The sequence below is a fragment of the Natrix helvetica genome, assembly GCF_964273705.1.
Source record: "Natrix helvetica genome assembly, chromosome: 4".
Classification (NCBI taxonomy): domain Eukaryota; kingdom Metazoa; phylum Chordata; class Lepidosauria; order Squamata; family Natricidae; genus Natrix; species Natrix helvetica.
In genome coordinates this window covers 8,350,745-8,367,137 of record NC_138550.1, presented here as the reverse complement: position 1 = coordinate 8,367,137, position 16,393 = coordinate 8,350,745, and the positions used below count along the sequence as shown (strand labels likewise).

At 43.1% G+C, this 16,393-nt stretch overlaps 1 protein-coding gene across 1 annotated transcript in view; it reads right to left on the bottom strand.

Moving 5' to 3' along the window:
• Positions 1-15,134, bottom strand: part of CCDC81 (coiled-coil domain containing 81) — a 32,616-nt gene extending 17,482 nt beyond the window's left edge. The window contains exons 1-7 of the mRNA XM_081951607.1: positions 14,796-15,134; positions 13,286-13,347; positions 11,685-11,841; positions 9,745-10,001; positions 8,081-8,166; positions 6,980-7,071; positions 3,651-3,771 (exon numbers count right to left, since the gene is read on the bottom strand). Coding sequence (XP_081807733.1) covers positions 3,651-3,771; positions 6,980-7,071; positions 8,081-8,166; positions 9,745-10,001; positions 11,685-11,841; positions 13,286-13,347; positions 14,796-14,874 — 854 coding nt within the window. The 5' untranslated portion in view covers positions 14,875-15,134. The remainder of the gene's footprint in view (positions 1-3,650; positions 3,772-6,979; positions 7,072-8,080; positions 8,167-9,744; positions 10,002-11,684; positions 11,842-13,285; positions 13,348-14,795) is intronic.
• Between the last annotated feature and the right edge of the window lie 1,259 nt (positions 15,135-16,393).

Genomic DNA, 16,393 nt, shown 5'->3' with positions numbered 1-16,393 from the left:
ATTTGGGTCTATTCAGGGGAGGTCCCAAAGATTGTCATGACAAGACCCTAGTTGCCGGGCTCTATTACAGTCATAAACTGAGGACTATCTATATTTCCTGCCATGCCACCCCGATAACTTTTCAGACACTCAAGGATTGTTTACTCCCATGGTGCAAGTCTCAGAAGGCAAGCAATTCTGATCCAGAGATCATATTTTTAATGCACACCTTTTATATTAACTATCGTCCCCAAAATGTGGCTTAATCCTTGGCAAACCCAACTGGTGTTCTTTGGCCCTTCACCATACCAATTTAGCAGCCCAGCCTTGGGAGATTCCAGAGGCCTGTAAATATGGGGACCCAAAATTATTCGTTTGGAAAAAAAAAAGATGGCTCCAAAGGAAGTGAGAACTGTTCCCACGTACAAAGAATGGAAGTGGATTTGGTCTATTTCCACTTCACTCCTCCTTTTAAAAGGGGGGGGTGATGCAGGGGTGGGTTCCGGCAGGCACTACTGCCGTTTCGCTCATAGGCGCCTGGCGCGTGCATGCACACTGCAATAAAAATTGTTCGGGGCATGTCCAGAAGCAAAAAACAAAATGGCGCCGCCTATGGCACCGCCCGGAGAGCCAGTTCGGAGGCGTGGCAGGCCTGGGTCGCCGAACCGGTAGGAACCCACCACTGGTGTGAAGACACTGAGCTTGTCAGCTGGGCAGCTGACAGCTTGGGTTTGAAACCCGAGCCCCGCACAATGGGGTGAGCGCCTACTACTTACCCAGGTCCTGCCAACATTGCAGTTTGAAAGCAAGCAAATCAAGAGTGGGATTGAAAAATTTTAGCAACTGGTTCTCTGCCCAATTGCTGGGTGGGCGTGGCCATGGGGGTGTGGCCTAGTCAGTTTCCTTCACCATGATAGCAGGGGGTTGTTTTTGCCATTGCTAGGCTCCGGATGCTTTCCTCGAGCCTCTGGGAGGGCGAAAACAGCCTCCCCCCAGGCTCCGAAGGCCAGAAACCAGCTATTTCTGGTAGGCTCATTTTTCGCCCTCCCAGGGCCTCTGCGCAGGCCCTGCACTTATCTGGCACAATGAACAGGCCGCGTGGAGACTCCTGGGAGGGGCGGGGTGGGGTGAGCGGTCCTTGTAACTACCAGTTTGGCAAACCAGATTAAAATTAACACCCGGTTCAGCCAAACCAGTCCAAACTGGCTGAATCTCACCTGATGCAAATGTGAGATTACAGACAGACCTTGAGTATACCATGAATGGTGCATTTAGTGAGCGTTCAACATTACAACGAACATGAGTTGTAAGTCAAGGACTACCTGTAATAGGGACCACTTTGGCGGGAAGGTAACAGCGTTCTGTGCAACTTTGGCCAACAGCCATGCTGTCCACATGACCATGGAAAATGTCTTCTGACAATGATGGCTTCCTTGGCCAAGAAATGAAGAAGAGCAACGTGCCCTAGAGCAGGAGAAGGACTGACCGAGAAACCTTTACCTTTTACCTCCTTTTAGAAAGGTGTGCCTCAAATGAAACAGCAAGGTGCCCCTAGGTATTGAATGGCCTGCAGGTCGGCTTTTTAGAGATAGTTTCCAACAGTCAAAAGATCAACAGTTGGCAAGCTCCGTTACTCAAGACGATCCTCTAAAATATTTAAAAGCCAAGCGGTGCACAAGACATTGGCTCAATAATTGCTTGCAATGAAGAGGAAGGATAGAGTTCAGGTGGACTTCATTAATAATGCTAATCACTACCAAAGTTGAATTGAAAAGCAATGAAGGACAATGAATTATGCAAGGTGAAATAGGTGACTCCGAGCCTCATCTGCCTGATCAACCAGGATCTGACTAGGATGGCTGAACCAATCAGAGCTAATTATTTTTAACCCATTGATGCTATTTCCTTACTTTCAAGTCTCTCTCTTCCTGTCTGTTTGCCATCTTAAATAAAATACAAAATAATCAAAATAATGTGACCACCAGGCCCGAAAGGATGAGAAGCAATAGCATCTCTCAGTCCATGGTTGTTTTCTTTTTTTATTATTCAAAAAATTTATTAGTTTATCCAAATATAATATAAAATACCGAAATACAGAAGAAAAAGTTAGGAAAATGGGGGAGATAAAAGGGAAGGGAAATGTGTAGGGTGAAGGGAAAAAAGAAAGAAAAGGCATTGACTCCCAATTCCGGTTGGTGCAGTAGAATAAGATAATAACATCAAACCTCAACTTTTTAATTTTATATAATAATGTAAACTAATATAAACTAGCCATTTCTATAATAACAAACCTATCTAATCAGCAAAACCCAAAATCAAAATTTTATTTTTTTCCACCTCGAGCACAAAATCCAGAAGTGGTTTCCAAGTAGAACAAAAAAATAATTAATTATGTTCTTTTCTTTAATCAGAGCAATCAATTTGGCAATCTCTGCTAACTCCCATCAGCTTTTGCAGCCATTCTTACATTGTGGGATTAGAAGTGTCATTCCATTTTTATGCATAAAGTAATCTTCTTGCCATCAACATACCGTATTTTTCGGAGACGCATTTCTCCCCCTAAAAATGTGTGAAAATTTCGATACAGCAAATGTTGTGGCGGGGGGAGGGGGTTGGTGCAGTGCCCATCAGCTGTTCTAGAATAGGCCATGGTGGCGAAAGGGTGACGGCGGCGGCAAATGGGCGGTGGTGAATGGGTGATGGCAAACAGGCCGTGGTGGCGGCAAACAGGCTGAGGTGAATGGGTTGTGGCAAGCGGGCCGCGGCACAGTGAATAGGCTGTGCTGAACGGGCTGCAGCAGCAGAAAATGAGCCACACCGAACGTGTTGTTGTGGCGAATGGGCAGCGATGGCGGCAAATAGGTGCAATAGGTGACGAATGGTTGGCAACGAACGGGCCACAGCAGTTGCGAATGCGCGGCGGCAAACGGGCCACGGCAAACAGGCCAGAGAATACCAGATGGATGCTGGGAGGCAGAGCAGATTTTTTTTCTTGTTTTCCTCCCCCCAAAAGGTAGGTGCGTCTTATAGTCTGAAGTGTTTTATACTCCAAAAAATACAGCATATAACATCAAAAATTCAAAAAAATTTCCAAGTCTTTTTCCATCTCTGGTTTTATCTTTATATTAACTTAAAGAATCAGTGTGTTAACTTGTAAAGCGTTGCCATGACTATTATCAGGTTGGCATTGGAGGGAGGATTCCATGCATACCTTTGGCCAGAGTCGGATCTCATATATCTACAACCTAGTTGGTGGGTATGATTTATGACACAGACAGAAGAGAGGAGATAGAGGGGCAAAGCTCAAATGCAATTAAGTGGAAATCAGTTTCGGCTCCACAGAAGAACATGCCAGAATGTTGATCCTAATAAATGAATGGATTTATTTTGAACTTTGTCTCAAGGCTCGTAAATTAATTAGGTCATCTTCTGGGAACTTCACACAGTGCAAGGTTGTTTCATAAGCTAGAACATAATGACTTTGAGACGTCTCACATCAAGAATTATTTATGTACAGAGGTGGAAAAATGCATCAATCCTCCAACAGAAGAATGGATGGGAAAAGTGATGGAGCTAGCTACATTGACTTTTAATGAGAAAAAATAAGATATCCAGCAATATTTTTTTAAAAGAAAAAAGTCTGAGCAATGCTCTCAGATTTAAGAACTCACCTTGAAGAAGGTGGTGGTTTGGGCTTCAGGTTTTTCTCGAGTTCATCGGTCAAACTTATCCCAGTCACTTTGGCTGGAAAAATTGCTTGACGGGAGAGAAAGCGTTTGGAGATCATATTTTCTGTAAATAAAGCAGAGGTTATCTGAGAGCTTTGGGACACAACTGCAAGTTGTCAATGAAAGAGCTTTCGAGCTAACCATGGATAATTTTCATCCTTTTCTAAGGCTCTTCTAGCTCCAAGAAACACAGAGATGAAACAAGGATGAGAACTTGGGAGTCTAAAGCAAGCTTTTATTCTACAGTCTGCCCACAACACCTCTAAATGATTTTCTCTTTTAACCCAGTCTTCTTCCAACCCAACCAATGCCAAGGTGGCCCCTCTGGAACAGGTGTTTTGGAGTTGGGCTGCAACACAGTCCTAGGCTGCATCAACAGAGGGATAGAATCAAGATCACATGAAGTGTTAATACCACTTTATAATGCCACACTTGGAATACTGCATTCAGTTTTGGTTGCCACGATGTAAAGAAGATGTTGAGACTCTAGAAAGAGTGCAGAGAAGAGCAACAAAGATGATTAGGGGACTGGAGGCTAAAACATATGAAGAATGGTTGCAGGAACTGGGTATGGTTAATGAAAAGAAGGACTAGGGTTGACATGATAGCAGTAGTCCAATATCTCAGGGGTTGCCACAAAGAAGAGGGAGTCAAACTATTCTCCAAAGCACCTGCGGGTAGGACAAGAAACAATGGGTGGAAACTAATCATGGAGGGAATCAACTTAGAACTAAGGAGAAATTTCCTGACAGTGAGAACAATTAATCAATCGAACAGCTTGCCTCCAGAAGTTGTGAATGCCCCAACACTGGAAATTTTTAAGAAGATGTTGGCTAGCCATTTGTCTGAAACGGTATAGGGTTTCCTGCCTAAGCAGGGGGTTGGACTAGAAGACCTCCAAGGTCCCTTCCAACTCTGTTATTCTATTCTATTTTGAAATTCATATATTGTCTGAGTATCTCAGCATCACTGGTTCTCTTCTAGTGCCAGATATTTCCATCACCCTTCTACAAAAGAGTGTCATTAGAAGAGGACTTCAGAGACAAGTGTTTAGGACTTCCTCAGCAAAATAAGAAAAGGCAGGGTTAAAGGAATTAAAATAGAGGACAGCTGCCTAAAATCACCCTTACGCTCAAGGCCTCTAAATCCAATATCCGAAGTCATCTTATTACACCACTATTCCTAAAGGAAGGTAAAAAAGGCATGTGACAGGCCTGTAGGAAGGGATATGTTCTGGTCATTTTTGTTTCCTTGTTAGCTTTTTGTTGTCTCTTTTGAACCATTTGTAACAGTGGTGGGTTACGACCAGTACGCCCCAGTACGGGCATACAGGTGCCTTCCGGGAGCACCAGGTACCGTTCCGGTATGGTGCTCTGAAGGGCCCACCTGCCTGCCCGCGCTCCTTACGGGTAATTGAGGTTTTCGGGGTTTCCGCGCATGCGCACGGAGCATACGCCACCTATGCGACGCTCCGGCGAGCAGCTGGAATGTCATGGAGGTGTCACGGAGCGTCGCGGGCAGTAAGTACACATGTGCACCAGTTGAAATGGGATCTGGAACCCACCACTGATTTATTTCCATATGTGTGTTGGTGGCTGAATGACAATTTCCCAGGAATTCCCTAGCATTTGGGGATTTGAATTTGTTTGGATGCTTAAAGTTTCCCAGTCTGTTAAGACTAGTACACATCCCCTCCAGTAGACAATACCCAGATAAGCAGGGATTGACACCAGACAAACAAGCAGAAAACAATATCCTAATCACAGAATTACCAAGGAGAAAACCACACTCCCATAAACATTGGCAGGGCAAGTTACAGTTTATAAACAGGGTGCAAACTCCACAGTTACTAGCTTTGATGAGGTTACCTAGTGAGATAAGGAAACAACCAAGCTCGGAGAACCAAGAACAACACTGAGTTACATATATTCTCTTCTAGTGGCATTTTATTCTCTTAAGTAGAACAGCATGTTTGGTAACCGAAATACTTCAAATATTTTATTTTTCCTTTAATCTTTCGATAAAAAGAAGAGCACACCAGAACAGGGATGGGGAGATCACTTATTTGTCACCCCGCCTCACAGCCATGATTTAGGTTAGAAATTGTAGAGACTGTTCATAGCTCGAGTTGTAGATTTAGGCAAAGATTTGTCCTCTGAGCTTGCTGCTTGGTTCCCGGATGTTTCTTTACCAAACTAGGTAACCTCTTTGGTGTGTGTGTGAGAGAGAGAGAGGGGGGAGGGGGGAGGGAGAGAGAGAGAGAGAGAGAGAGAGAGAGAGGGAGGGAGGGAGGGAGGGAGGGAGGGAGGGAGGGAGGGAGGGAGGGAGAGAGAGAGAGAGAGAGAGAGAGAGAGAGAGAGAGAGAGAGAGAGAGAGAGAGAGAGAGAGAGAGAGAGAGAGAGAGAGAGAGAGAGAGAGAGAGAGAGAGAGAGAGAAGTGTCTTGTTTGTTTATATAGGTCCTGGATGGTCGATTGGTCTTGTGACATGTTGAATCACAAGACTGACTGAATCACAAGGCTGGTTGATTCAGAAGACTGGTTCTGGTCTTGTGACTTCTGACTGGTTGCTGTGAGGCGCAGAATTCTGCAGGTGTGAGGGAGGTCGGTTTTGTCATGGATTGGTGGAAAGAGCGAATGGAGCTGGCAGAGAGAAAGAGACAGAGAGAGACAGAGGGAGAGGGAAGGAGGGAGAGAGAGGGAAAGGGGGAGATTGGGGGAGTCAGCACCCAGATGGCGCATCAACAGACCCCAGGTCTGGAGGTGGCTGATGAGGAACAGGAGGAACAGCTGCATCCAGTGCCTGACATGCAGATGCACAGAAGGCAGAGGAGAGGAGAGCAATGGAAATCTGTGGGCTGATCCTTGGGAAGGAAGAGCCACCACTGCTAGCGAAGCCCCACCCTAGCTCTGGGGATAAAAGGCAGTGGGTGGAGATGAATAGATGTGGTAGACAACTATTCATCTTCCAGCCAGACGGACTTGTTAGCCTGCGTTGAGAGAGAAACTTTTTGCCCGGGCTTCTGGCGCTCCTAATCAAGGAATCTTTGAGTTAACTTCAGAGGTTTTGTTGTGCTTGGAGAGCTGCATCAGAACATTTAGGTTGAAGATTTTTGTTTTTCAGAGATTTTACAAGAACCAACTTGATTTTCTCTACAGCCCAATTCCAAGCAGATCTCAGAAAAAGAGCATCTACACATGCTTATCCTTACTACTTGTGAAGTAAAAAAAAACACCAATAACCCAGCTCACAAAAATGTACATTCTCATCCAACCTTTTTTAGAGCTCTCTTTGTCCAGCTGCTCCTGCTCTTTGCTTGACTTTTCTCCTTCTTCAGCAATGGTTTCCATTTCTTTGATTTCAAACCTACCAGGGGCGGAGAAATGAATTAATCAAACTAAAAAGGTTCTGGGGCTGCTTTGTCTCAAAATATCAGCTCTACAAAATGGACCAGACAATCAAACTAAAGTTGTGTATGCTAATTTTTCTTTTTACGACCTTTAATCCCTTTATTCAGGAGTCAGGGTGACTGAACGGAGCTTGAGCATTTACTAGCCGGAGGCCCTTCCTGCTGCCTTCTTGGAACTGATAAAGGACTGAGTTGTAGACTGGAGACAGATCGTGTCGTATCCCTCCCCCTCTGTTGAGAGGGGGCTGTTCAATTTTGACTTAGATGGCTTCTTTGACCCCTCTTTCACTTTCAAATCAAAGGGGGTCTTCTCTGTCCAAAATGTAGACTTCACTGTCTTCAAAAGAGTGGCCTTTGTCTTTTAAATGCATATGGACTGCTGAATCTTGTCCTGGTGGGTTTGTTTTCCTATGTTGCGCCATATGGTTGTGACAGAGGTGATATTCAGACGGTTTGGACCGGTTCACCTGAACCGGTAGCAGAAAGCTTCTGCCTTAGTATATTTTTGTCAAAATTGAACATCCCTCACTCAACAGTGGGGGAGGGATACAACCTCAGCAGCTCCAAGAAGGCTCCACACCCATTTGCACTACTCAGGGACCCTGAGGATACAGATAAACCTCCAGCTGGCCTCAATGACCCTCTAAAGGAACGCAAATGACCAGCTGTCTGCAAGGAATATAAATCCTTCCATTCCCCACCATCCAGTCAGAACTGAAGAAGCTTGGTGAACCAGATTAAAATTAACACCCGATTCAGCCAAACCAGTCCAAACCGGCTGAATCTCACCTGATGCAAATGTGAGATTACAGACAGACCTTGATTATAACATGAATGGTGCATTTAGTGAGCGTTCAACATTACAACGAAATGAGTTGTAAGTCAAGGACTACCTGTAATAGGTACCACTTTGGCGGGAAGGTAACAGCGTTTGAATTTGTGGACTGATTATTAAAGCACACCCACCTTGGAAACACTGCCGTGTTGGAAGGGGGAAATGGTGGAGTGGCTGTGTCTCTGGATGACAATACAGAGTCCACAGTTCCTGGCCTCTGTTAAAGAAAAGGAGAGTCAACATGGCATCCAGAGAAGGATGAAACCTACAGTTAGCCTTACAGGATAGACTAGACCGCAAATGTGACCAGAAGAGTTTAATTCTACTTTATTGTAAAGCCAGGGGGAGGGGGCTGCTATGCATTTGCCCAGGTTCGGGAGAATCCGTAGCTAACGTTATGGCTGGTTTGGAGAACTTCTAAATCCCACCCCTGGCTGGCCGGCTGCCAGACAGAGAGTCTTCCAGACAGAGAGTCTTCCAGCAGCCAGCCCACAACCATAGAGTGCACTCCTAGAGTAGCCGCTGCTGGAAGACTCAGCAGCCGAGTTTTGGAGTTTGGAAGCCAGAGAAGAAGTTATGCTCGGAGGGCGGCGGCGGCACCCTGGCCCTGCAAGGAGAGTTGGGCCAGGGCATGGTGAGGCTGGGAGGCATGCTTGCTGGGGGCGGAACAGGCACTTACGCAACCCCCTTCTCCAGCCGGGCAGAGCTCCATGCACTGACCTAGGGGTTATCCCAAATGTGCCAAGCAGCGGGAGCTGGGGAGCGGGCAGAGCACCATGTGCCTTGGCTGTGCCTGGCTCTTCAGGAGCCCGCTCGCAAGGGAGAAGCTGCCCGGCAACCCCAAAACAACAAGCCCTCCCCCTATAATAAGCCCAAGGCCATATTTCATGGGGCAAAAGAAAATAAGACCCTGTCTTATTTTGGGAAAAACACGGTACTTTAACAGGGTTGGTACCAATTTATAAGAAGTGATGGATGGATGGGTGGGTGGATGGATGGATGGATGGATGGATGGGTGGGTGGGTGGGTGGGTGGATGGGTGGGTGGGTGGGTGGATGGGTGGATGGATGGATGGATGGATGGATGGATAATTTTCCTCCCTCCCTTTCCTATCTCAGGCATGTAAGTCTAGGTAGCAAACAAGTCTAAAACTATTGAAAACAATTGCAATATAATAGAAAAATAAACATATATGGCAGCTAAGAAAAATTATAACATGGTATTTGTAAACACAATATACTATGTTAATTTCATTAATTTTATAATTGTAATTATTGAGAGATATAGATATAAAAGAAGAGACAGACATTGCGATCTCCAAAACTTAAAATATATTACCCATTTAGCTTTCATTAGCTGCTAACATCATCATGAGTGTAAAAACTACCATTGAAGAGATGTTTGCCTTTATACATCATTGATCAATTTGGCCATTGCATGCATAATAGGCCCATCCACCCGCCACACCTGGAACTCGTATTTTTAGGATAGTTTGTAAAGATAGATAGATAGATAGATGATAGATAGATAGATAGATAGATAGATAGATAGATAGATAGATAGATGATAGGTAGGTAGGTAGGTAGGTAGGTAGGTAGGTAGGTAGGTAGGTAGACCCCTAATTGTTACAAAAATGCATATACAGGGATCTCAGATTGATAGTGGTCCTGATTTATTTGAACCAATCATTTGGTCATTTTGGTTCCATTGTCATGCTGAATTTATCATTAGCAGGTTTTTATTAAGATAGGCCTAGATCTAGTCTAAGAACATAATGAATGCCTAACCAACTTACATTTGTCAGGGCTTTTAAGAGTGTCCCACTTCCATCCATGGTGTGAAGAAAATCTTTATAAAACTTCATTTTCACCTTGTTATCTCGGACAATCAGGACGCCAATCCCTTTGAAAGTGAACTCGACCGTCTGTTTGGTGGCAATGGACCTCGAGAAAGACATGAGGGTTTCACGGACGCATCCTTCTACCATGTCCCTGTTGAAGGGGCTGTCCAAGGACAACACAATGAAATTCAGCTGGACAATTGGGATATCACCTAGGAAGGGATAGAAGGGAGAAAGACACTATAGTCAAGCTGATATCATAGCAATAACACTTCTATATCACCCTATAATGCTTTATAGCACTCTCTGAGTGGTTTACAAAGTCAGCCTACTGCCCTCAACAATCTGGGTCCTCATTTTACTGACCTTGGGAGGATGGAAGGCTGCATGAACCTCGAGCACGCCAGGATCAAACTCCAGCCTGTGGGCAGAGTTAGCCTGCAATGCCGCATTCTAACCACTGCGCAACCACGGCTCCTTCTTAACATACAAGCAACATGTTAGCAGAATAACATTAATGTCCCAAAGGTGCTTTTCTAAAAGGCAAGTGGACTTTCTTGGGGGTTTTTTCCCCTCGAAAATGTTTCCCTTCTCATCCAAGAAGCTTCTTCAATTCTTTTTCAGAACCGAAGAAGCTTCTTGGGTAAGAAGGGAAACATTTTCAAGAGGCCTTTTGGAAAAGCATCTTTGGGACAATCATGACCTGGATGATTTCGAATCTCTGTAGACAATAACATCAAGGATTCATTCACACAATTCTCCCAGATAGTCTAGTCTAGCCAGCTTCTGGATATGGAACCAAATCTTGACTCAGACAGGAAGATATCTTGAAACCCTCTTAATACTTCGGCCACTGACATCATAAATATACCAACAACACGCTTGATGTTGGAGGATGATCTGGGAGTAGTTCTGTGGTAGTTCTTACCAAGCTGTAAGCAGTCTAAGAGCCTGTGTCAAAGGTGTGTTGTTTTTTTTTCAAGGCAACTGGACTATTTGTTGAGGAACAAGAAGACGACATTTCGCTTCCCATCCAAGAAGCTTCATCCATTGTGAGAATATCTATCCTTCCATTCTCCCCACCATCAGAATAGATGAGGCTTCTTGGATGAGGAGCGAAAGGCCTTCTTCTTGTTCCTCAAAATAAAAACCCAGTCCAACTGCCTTTTGAAAAAGCAACTTGGAGACAACTATGACCTGGATGACTGAGAATCTCCATAGATGCTATCGGGGAATTGCGCAGCAGGTTTCCAAATGAAGTCGCAGGCGCTGACACCAACTTGTAGTAGTTTTTATATAAATAAATATTTTTACAGCTATATTTACGTCAGTCAAGATAGTCAAGGCAAACAGAAGCATGAAGTAAATTACCTCACAGGAAAATCATCGTGAGGTAAATTGCAGAGCGCACAGGAGAAAAAGAAGGGAAACAAGGACACTCCCCCCTTTTACCCACAGCAACCAATCACAGCATAGAGTGCCTCATGCAGGAGCCAGCTCTTTCTCTCTGACCAATCAGCTACAACTGCGTGTTCCGACTCATCGTACCACTCCGCTTTTTGAGCTACTAAATTTAAATATTGTAACAGACACCTAGAGCTCGTGCTTAGGGATCCAGTCAATCAATAACTGTAATGGTATGCAGGAATGGCCTTGGGAGACAAAAAGGAGCCGTAACTTAGACAACAGTCGGATAAAATAAATAAACAATTCTTTTAAAATGATTTATGTTTTCTGATGGGTAAGCAAAGAATTTAGATTTGAATTTAGATATGGAGATTCTCAGTCATCCAGGTCACGGTTGTCTCAAAGGCGCTTTTTCAAGAGGCAACAGGACTTTCTGGTTTTTTTCTTTGAAAAGATTTGAAGGAAAACCTTGAAACTGAATTTCTCACCCGGAATGCGTATTTTGTTGAATTTTAGTCCGTGGATCTGGGCGAGTTTCTCCGAAAAAAGGAAGACAGGCCGCTGAAGGAAGATGGGTTTGTTGCTGCCAATGTGCAGTTTCTCTCTAAGGAAGGAGAACGTCCCAAGGCCAGGAATTTGGACACCCTGCAAAAGAAGAAGCCCTAGATAAGATTTGGAAGAGCAACACAATGAAGGCTCCTGAGTCCCAACCTACATTACGGGTAGTCCTCGAATTACAATCACAACTGAGCCCAAACTTTCAGCTGCGAAACAAGACAATTGTTAAGGGAGTTTTGCCCCACTTTATGACCTTTCTTGCCACAGTCGTTAAGCAAATCACCGCCATTGCTAAGTGAATCACCGCAGTTATTTTGCAAATCTGGCTTTCCCATTGATTTTTCTTGTCGGAAGCCATCTGGGAAGGTTACAAATGGTGATCACATGACCCCGGGACACTGCAACTGTCACAAATTCAAGTCAGTTGTCATGCGTCCCAATTTTGATCATGTGACCAGTGGTGGGATTCAAAAAGTTTTACTACCGGTTCTGTGGGTGTGGCATGGCTTGGTGGGCGTGGCTTGGTGGGCGTGGCTTGGTGGACATGGCAGGGGAAGGATACTGCAAAATCCCCATTTCCTCCCAATCAGCTGGGACTCAGGAGGCAGAGAATAGATTGGGGCCGAGCCAGTCAGAGGTGGTATTGCCGGTTATCCAAACTTATGAAAATTTCCGCTACCGGTTCTCCAGAACTGGTCAGAACCTGCTGAATACCACCTCTGATATGACCATGGGGATGCAGCAATGGTTGTAAGTGTGAAAACCAGTCATAAGTCACTTTTTTCAGTGCCTTTGTAACTTCAAATGGTCACTAAATGAATAATTGTAAGTTGAGGGCTATCCGTGCACTAGAAGTCACTAAGCTGGAAAGTCAAAATATAAATCTTATATTAGGCACAAATGTAACTCAGCACACCAGTGTTGTCCCCTACAAACATCAGCAAAATAAGGATGTGAAGTTGTCTGTTGTGACAATGTAGAGACAACATAACATGAAGGGAGGGAAGGAGGCCGGCAAGCAAAGAGAAAGAGAGAATTGAAAAGCTTGCTCTTCACTGAATCACAGTTAGAACAAAAGGTTTTTAATGCTGTAGCACAAGCTGAGTCATTGATGAATCTGAAGTGAAATATTTTTAAGAAAAAATTCTTGATTGCTCTGAATGAGAGACCTCTGATGGATGAATTAAGCAAGCCTTTGATATGATTTAACATGGTCTGTATTTTATACCCCTTATCTTCTGACTGAGAGAAGATCTTAAAATTTGTGTGGGAAAGAAAGAAAGAAAGAAAGAAAGAAAGAAAGAAAGAAAGAAAGAAAGAAAGAAAGAAAGAAAGAAAGAAAGAAAGAAAGAAAGAAAGAAAGAAAGAAAAAGAAAGAATGAAAGAAAGAAGGAAGGAAAGAGGGAGGGAAGGAGGGAGGGGAGGAGGGAAGGAAAATAGATAGATAATAGAGACAAGATACAACTAAAAGTAATAAATACAGTACCTAAATCTGAAGAATCCAAGTAGAAAATTTTACAAAATTTCCTACCTTATTCATCGATAGTTGCTTCTCAACAAACTCAGAAACGGCGTCCCAAATATTAACAACATCTGAAAGGTAAAATACACATATTTTTTAACACACTTTTTACACAACTCTAAAAAGAGGACGAATCTCAGTCCTAGGTAGAAGCTCACTGAAATAGTTTGTTGCAGGGGTGTCCAAACTTGGCAAATTTAAGACTTGTGAACTTCAACTCCCAGAATTCCCCAGCCAGCTCTGCTCTGCTGGCTGGGGAATTCTGGGAGTTGAAGTCCACAAGTCTTAAAGTTGCCAAGTTTGGACACCCCTGGTTTATTGCATGGATTTATAGTCATGACAATCAGTCTCTATGGTTTATAAGTACAGATCTTGACTTATGATCACATATGAGCCAAAAATTTCTGTTGCTAAGCAAGACAGTTGTTAAATGAGTCCTCTTGCACAGTGGCCTTTATCTCCCTGCAGTCTAATTTACAGCCCTGAAATATCCCTGTTATTAAATCTCCCACTCAATATTATTCAGGACTGACCCTGCTTAGCTTTTTTTTTGAGAACAGCCAAATTAGTTTGCTGCTGCCATCTAGTGGCAAACTATGCCAAATTCCCCTGAGAGTACTGAAAGAGGAGAGAGAAATTAACAAAATTAAACTTAGCAAGAGATAAAGTAATAATAGCTGAATAGATAAGTAGGTAAATATTTGAATAACCTTCATCAAAGAATAATAGCACCAATAATACTAACACCAATACTAACACCTAATTAGCAATTAGATCCAATTTTCACAGATTTTGAAAAAGAACAAACCTATTAGAGCATTCTTGAATATAAATTTAGACATGTCACCTAGAATTGCATTACTGTTGCTGATGGAAAAATGGGATATAAATGAAACAAAAAAGGAATCGATTGTAAATTTGATAAGAACAGCTAGATTATTGATGGCTAAATATTGGGGACGAAATTGGGATATTCAAAGAAATGAGTGGTATAATGAAATTTGGAGTATGGCAACAAATGATAAATTAACAAGGGAAATTAAATTTTAAAAAGGGATGATCAAAGCAAACAATTATAATCAAATAGGGGTGGAAGGCAAAGGGAACAAAACTACTCAAGAATATATGTTGTTTTGGAGGGGAGAAGGGCACAGGTTGGAATAGATTGTATATCTTTTAGTTTTAATAGATGAAGAAATATAAGGAAGGGAAAACAGGGTCTGGGGGGGTGCACTATAATATTAGGTTTTTTTTCCATTTTCTTTTCTTTCTTCCTTTCTTTTTTTTTAAATGCATATGTACTATGTTTGTATTATTTGCATTTAAAAAAGAACAAACCTCATCCACCAGCTTGGCTTAACCAGGCCATGTTTTGCCTGAAAGAATATTTCCATATCTTATTCTTGGAACCTTTCTGTAAAAACTAGGCATTTTTTTTTTCACACATCTACCCAGAAATGCCATTCAAACCCCTGCAGTATATTTTCTTTTTTTAATGCAATCATTAAATGAATTTTACCTTCGGAAGTGAGCTTGGGAAGGGTTATGAACAGGTTCTTGCCCGCCTGGGTGATTGCATTTTGGATCGTGTCCAACATTTTGGCATCCTCGGCCACAATTTATCTTAAGTCCAAAAATAAAAAAGCCACGCGGGGGATGGAGGCAGAAGAAGCTTGATGATCCTTGAATCCCGGGTGGGAAAAGTTGCTGTCACATCCTCAAGTTTCGTCCCTCCTGGTCGACTTGATTTTTCTTTTCTTTTTTTAAAGCAGGGCCTTAGCGAGCTCGCCCCATTTCCCTTCTCTTGCTCTCCTCCTCCTCCTCCTCCTCCCCATCAATGCAAGGAGCGAAACTCGGCGCCTCCGAGGAGAGAGAAGGGCATTCACACAGCGCTGGGAGGGGAGGGGGGCTGATGGAGGGGAGGGGAGGGGCTTGTTGCTAGGACGCGCGTCTCCCTCGCTGGTTACCAGGAGTGACGTCACAATCGAGGGAATTCCTCGCCCGGCTTTTGGGGGTGAATTGTCCAAGCGCGGTTCGATTTAGAATCCTGCGGCCTCTTCTGGGCGTTCTCTTCGAGGCTGCGGGGGGTGATGGGGGAAGTTGGTCCACAAAGCAAGAAGGAAACGATCAGAGAAGGATTGATGCAAAGATAGCGTCCTTGTTTGATTGATTGATTGATGCTTTGATTATGAACTATTAGGTCGTTTCGACTCTTAGGAACTATACGTAGAGGTTCTCCAGAGCGATCTGTTCCTAAGTTGGTCCTTCACAGGCTCCAAAGCAGCCTCTCCACTTTGCTTCTGGTTGTCCCGTTCTGCTGTCTGTCTGTCTATCATCTATCATCTCACTTTCTATCATCTATCATTCTATTAATCTATATATATATCCATCCATCTATCATCTATCTATCATCTATCTTATCTATCATCTCACTTTCTATCTATCTAGCATCTATCTTTCCATTTATCTATATTTCTCCATCTACCTACCTACCTATATTTCTATCTGTCTGGGTGTCTATCTACCTACCTACCTTTCTAACATCTAAATTTCTAATACACACACACACATACATCCCCATTTACCTATCATCTATCAACGTTCTATTTATCTTATATTTATCTTCATCTATCTACCTACCTTTCTATCATCTAACTGTCTCTTTCTATCATCTATTTATTTATCTATCATCTAACTTTCTATCTATCTAGCATCTATCTTTCGATTTATCTATATCTATCTCCATCTACCTACCTACCTACATTTCTATATGTCTGTGTTTCTGTCTATCTACCCACCTTTCTATCATCTAAATTTCTATCATGTGTGTGTGTGTGTGTGTGTGTGTGTGTGTGTGTGTGTGTGTGTGTGTATGTATTTGTGTTACAACTCCTGGTATGCCCAAATATGGGAGGGAGCTCACTACTCCCTTTCTGTCATTCGGCTCATCACAGAAAACCATCCAGACAGAAACCCATATTTTTATTTTTAATGTTGCCTTTTTATATTTGTGTTGTATTTGTGTATATAATACAACACACACACATATATATATCCCAATCTACCTATCATCTATCAACTATCTATTTATCATATTTATCTTTGTCTATCTACCTA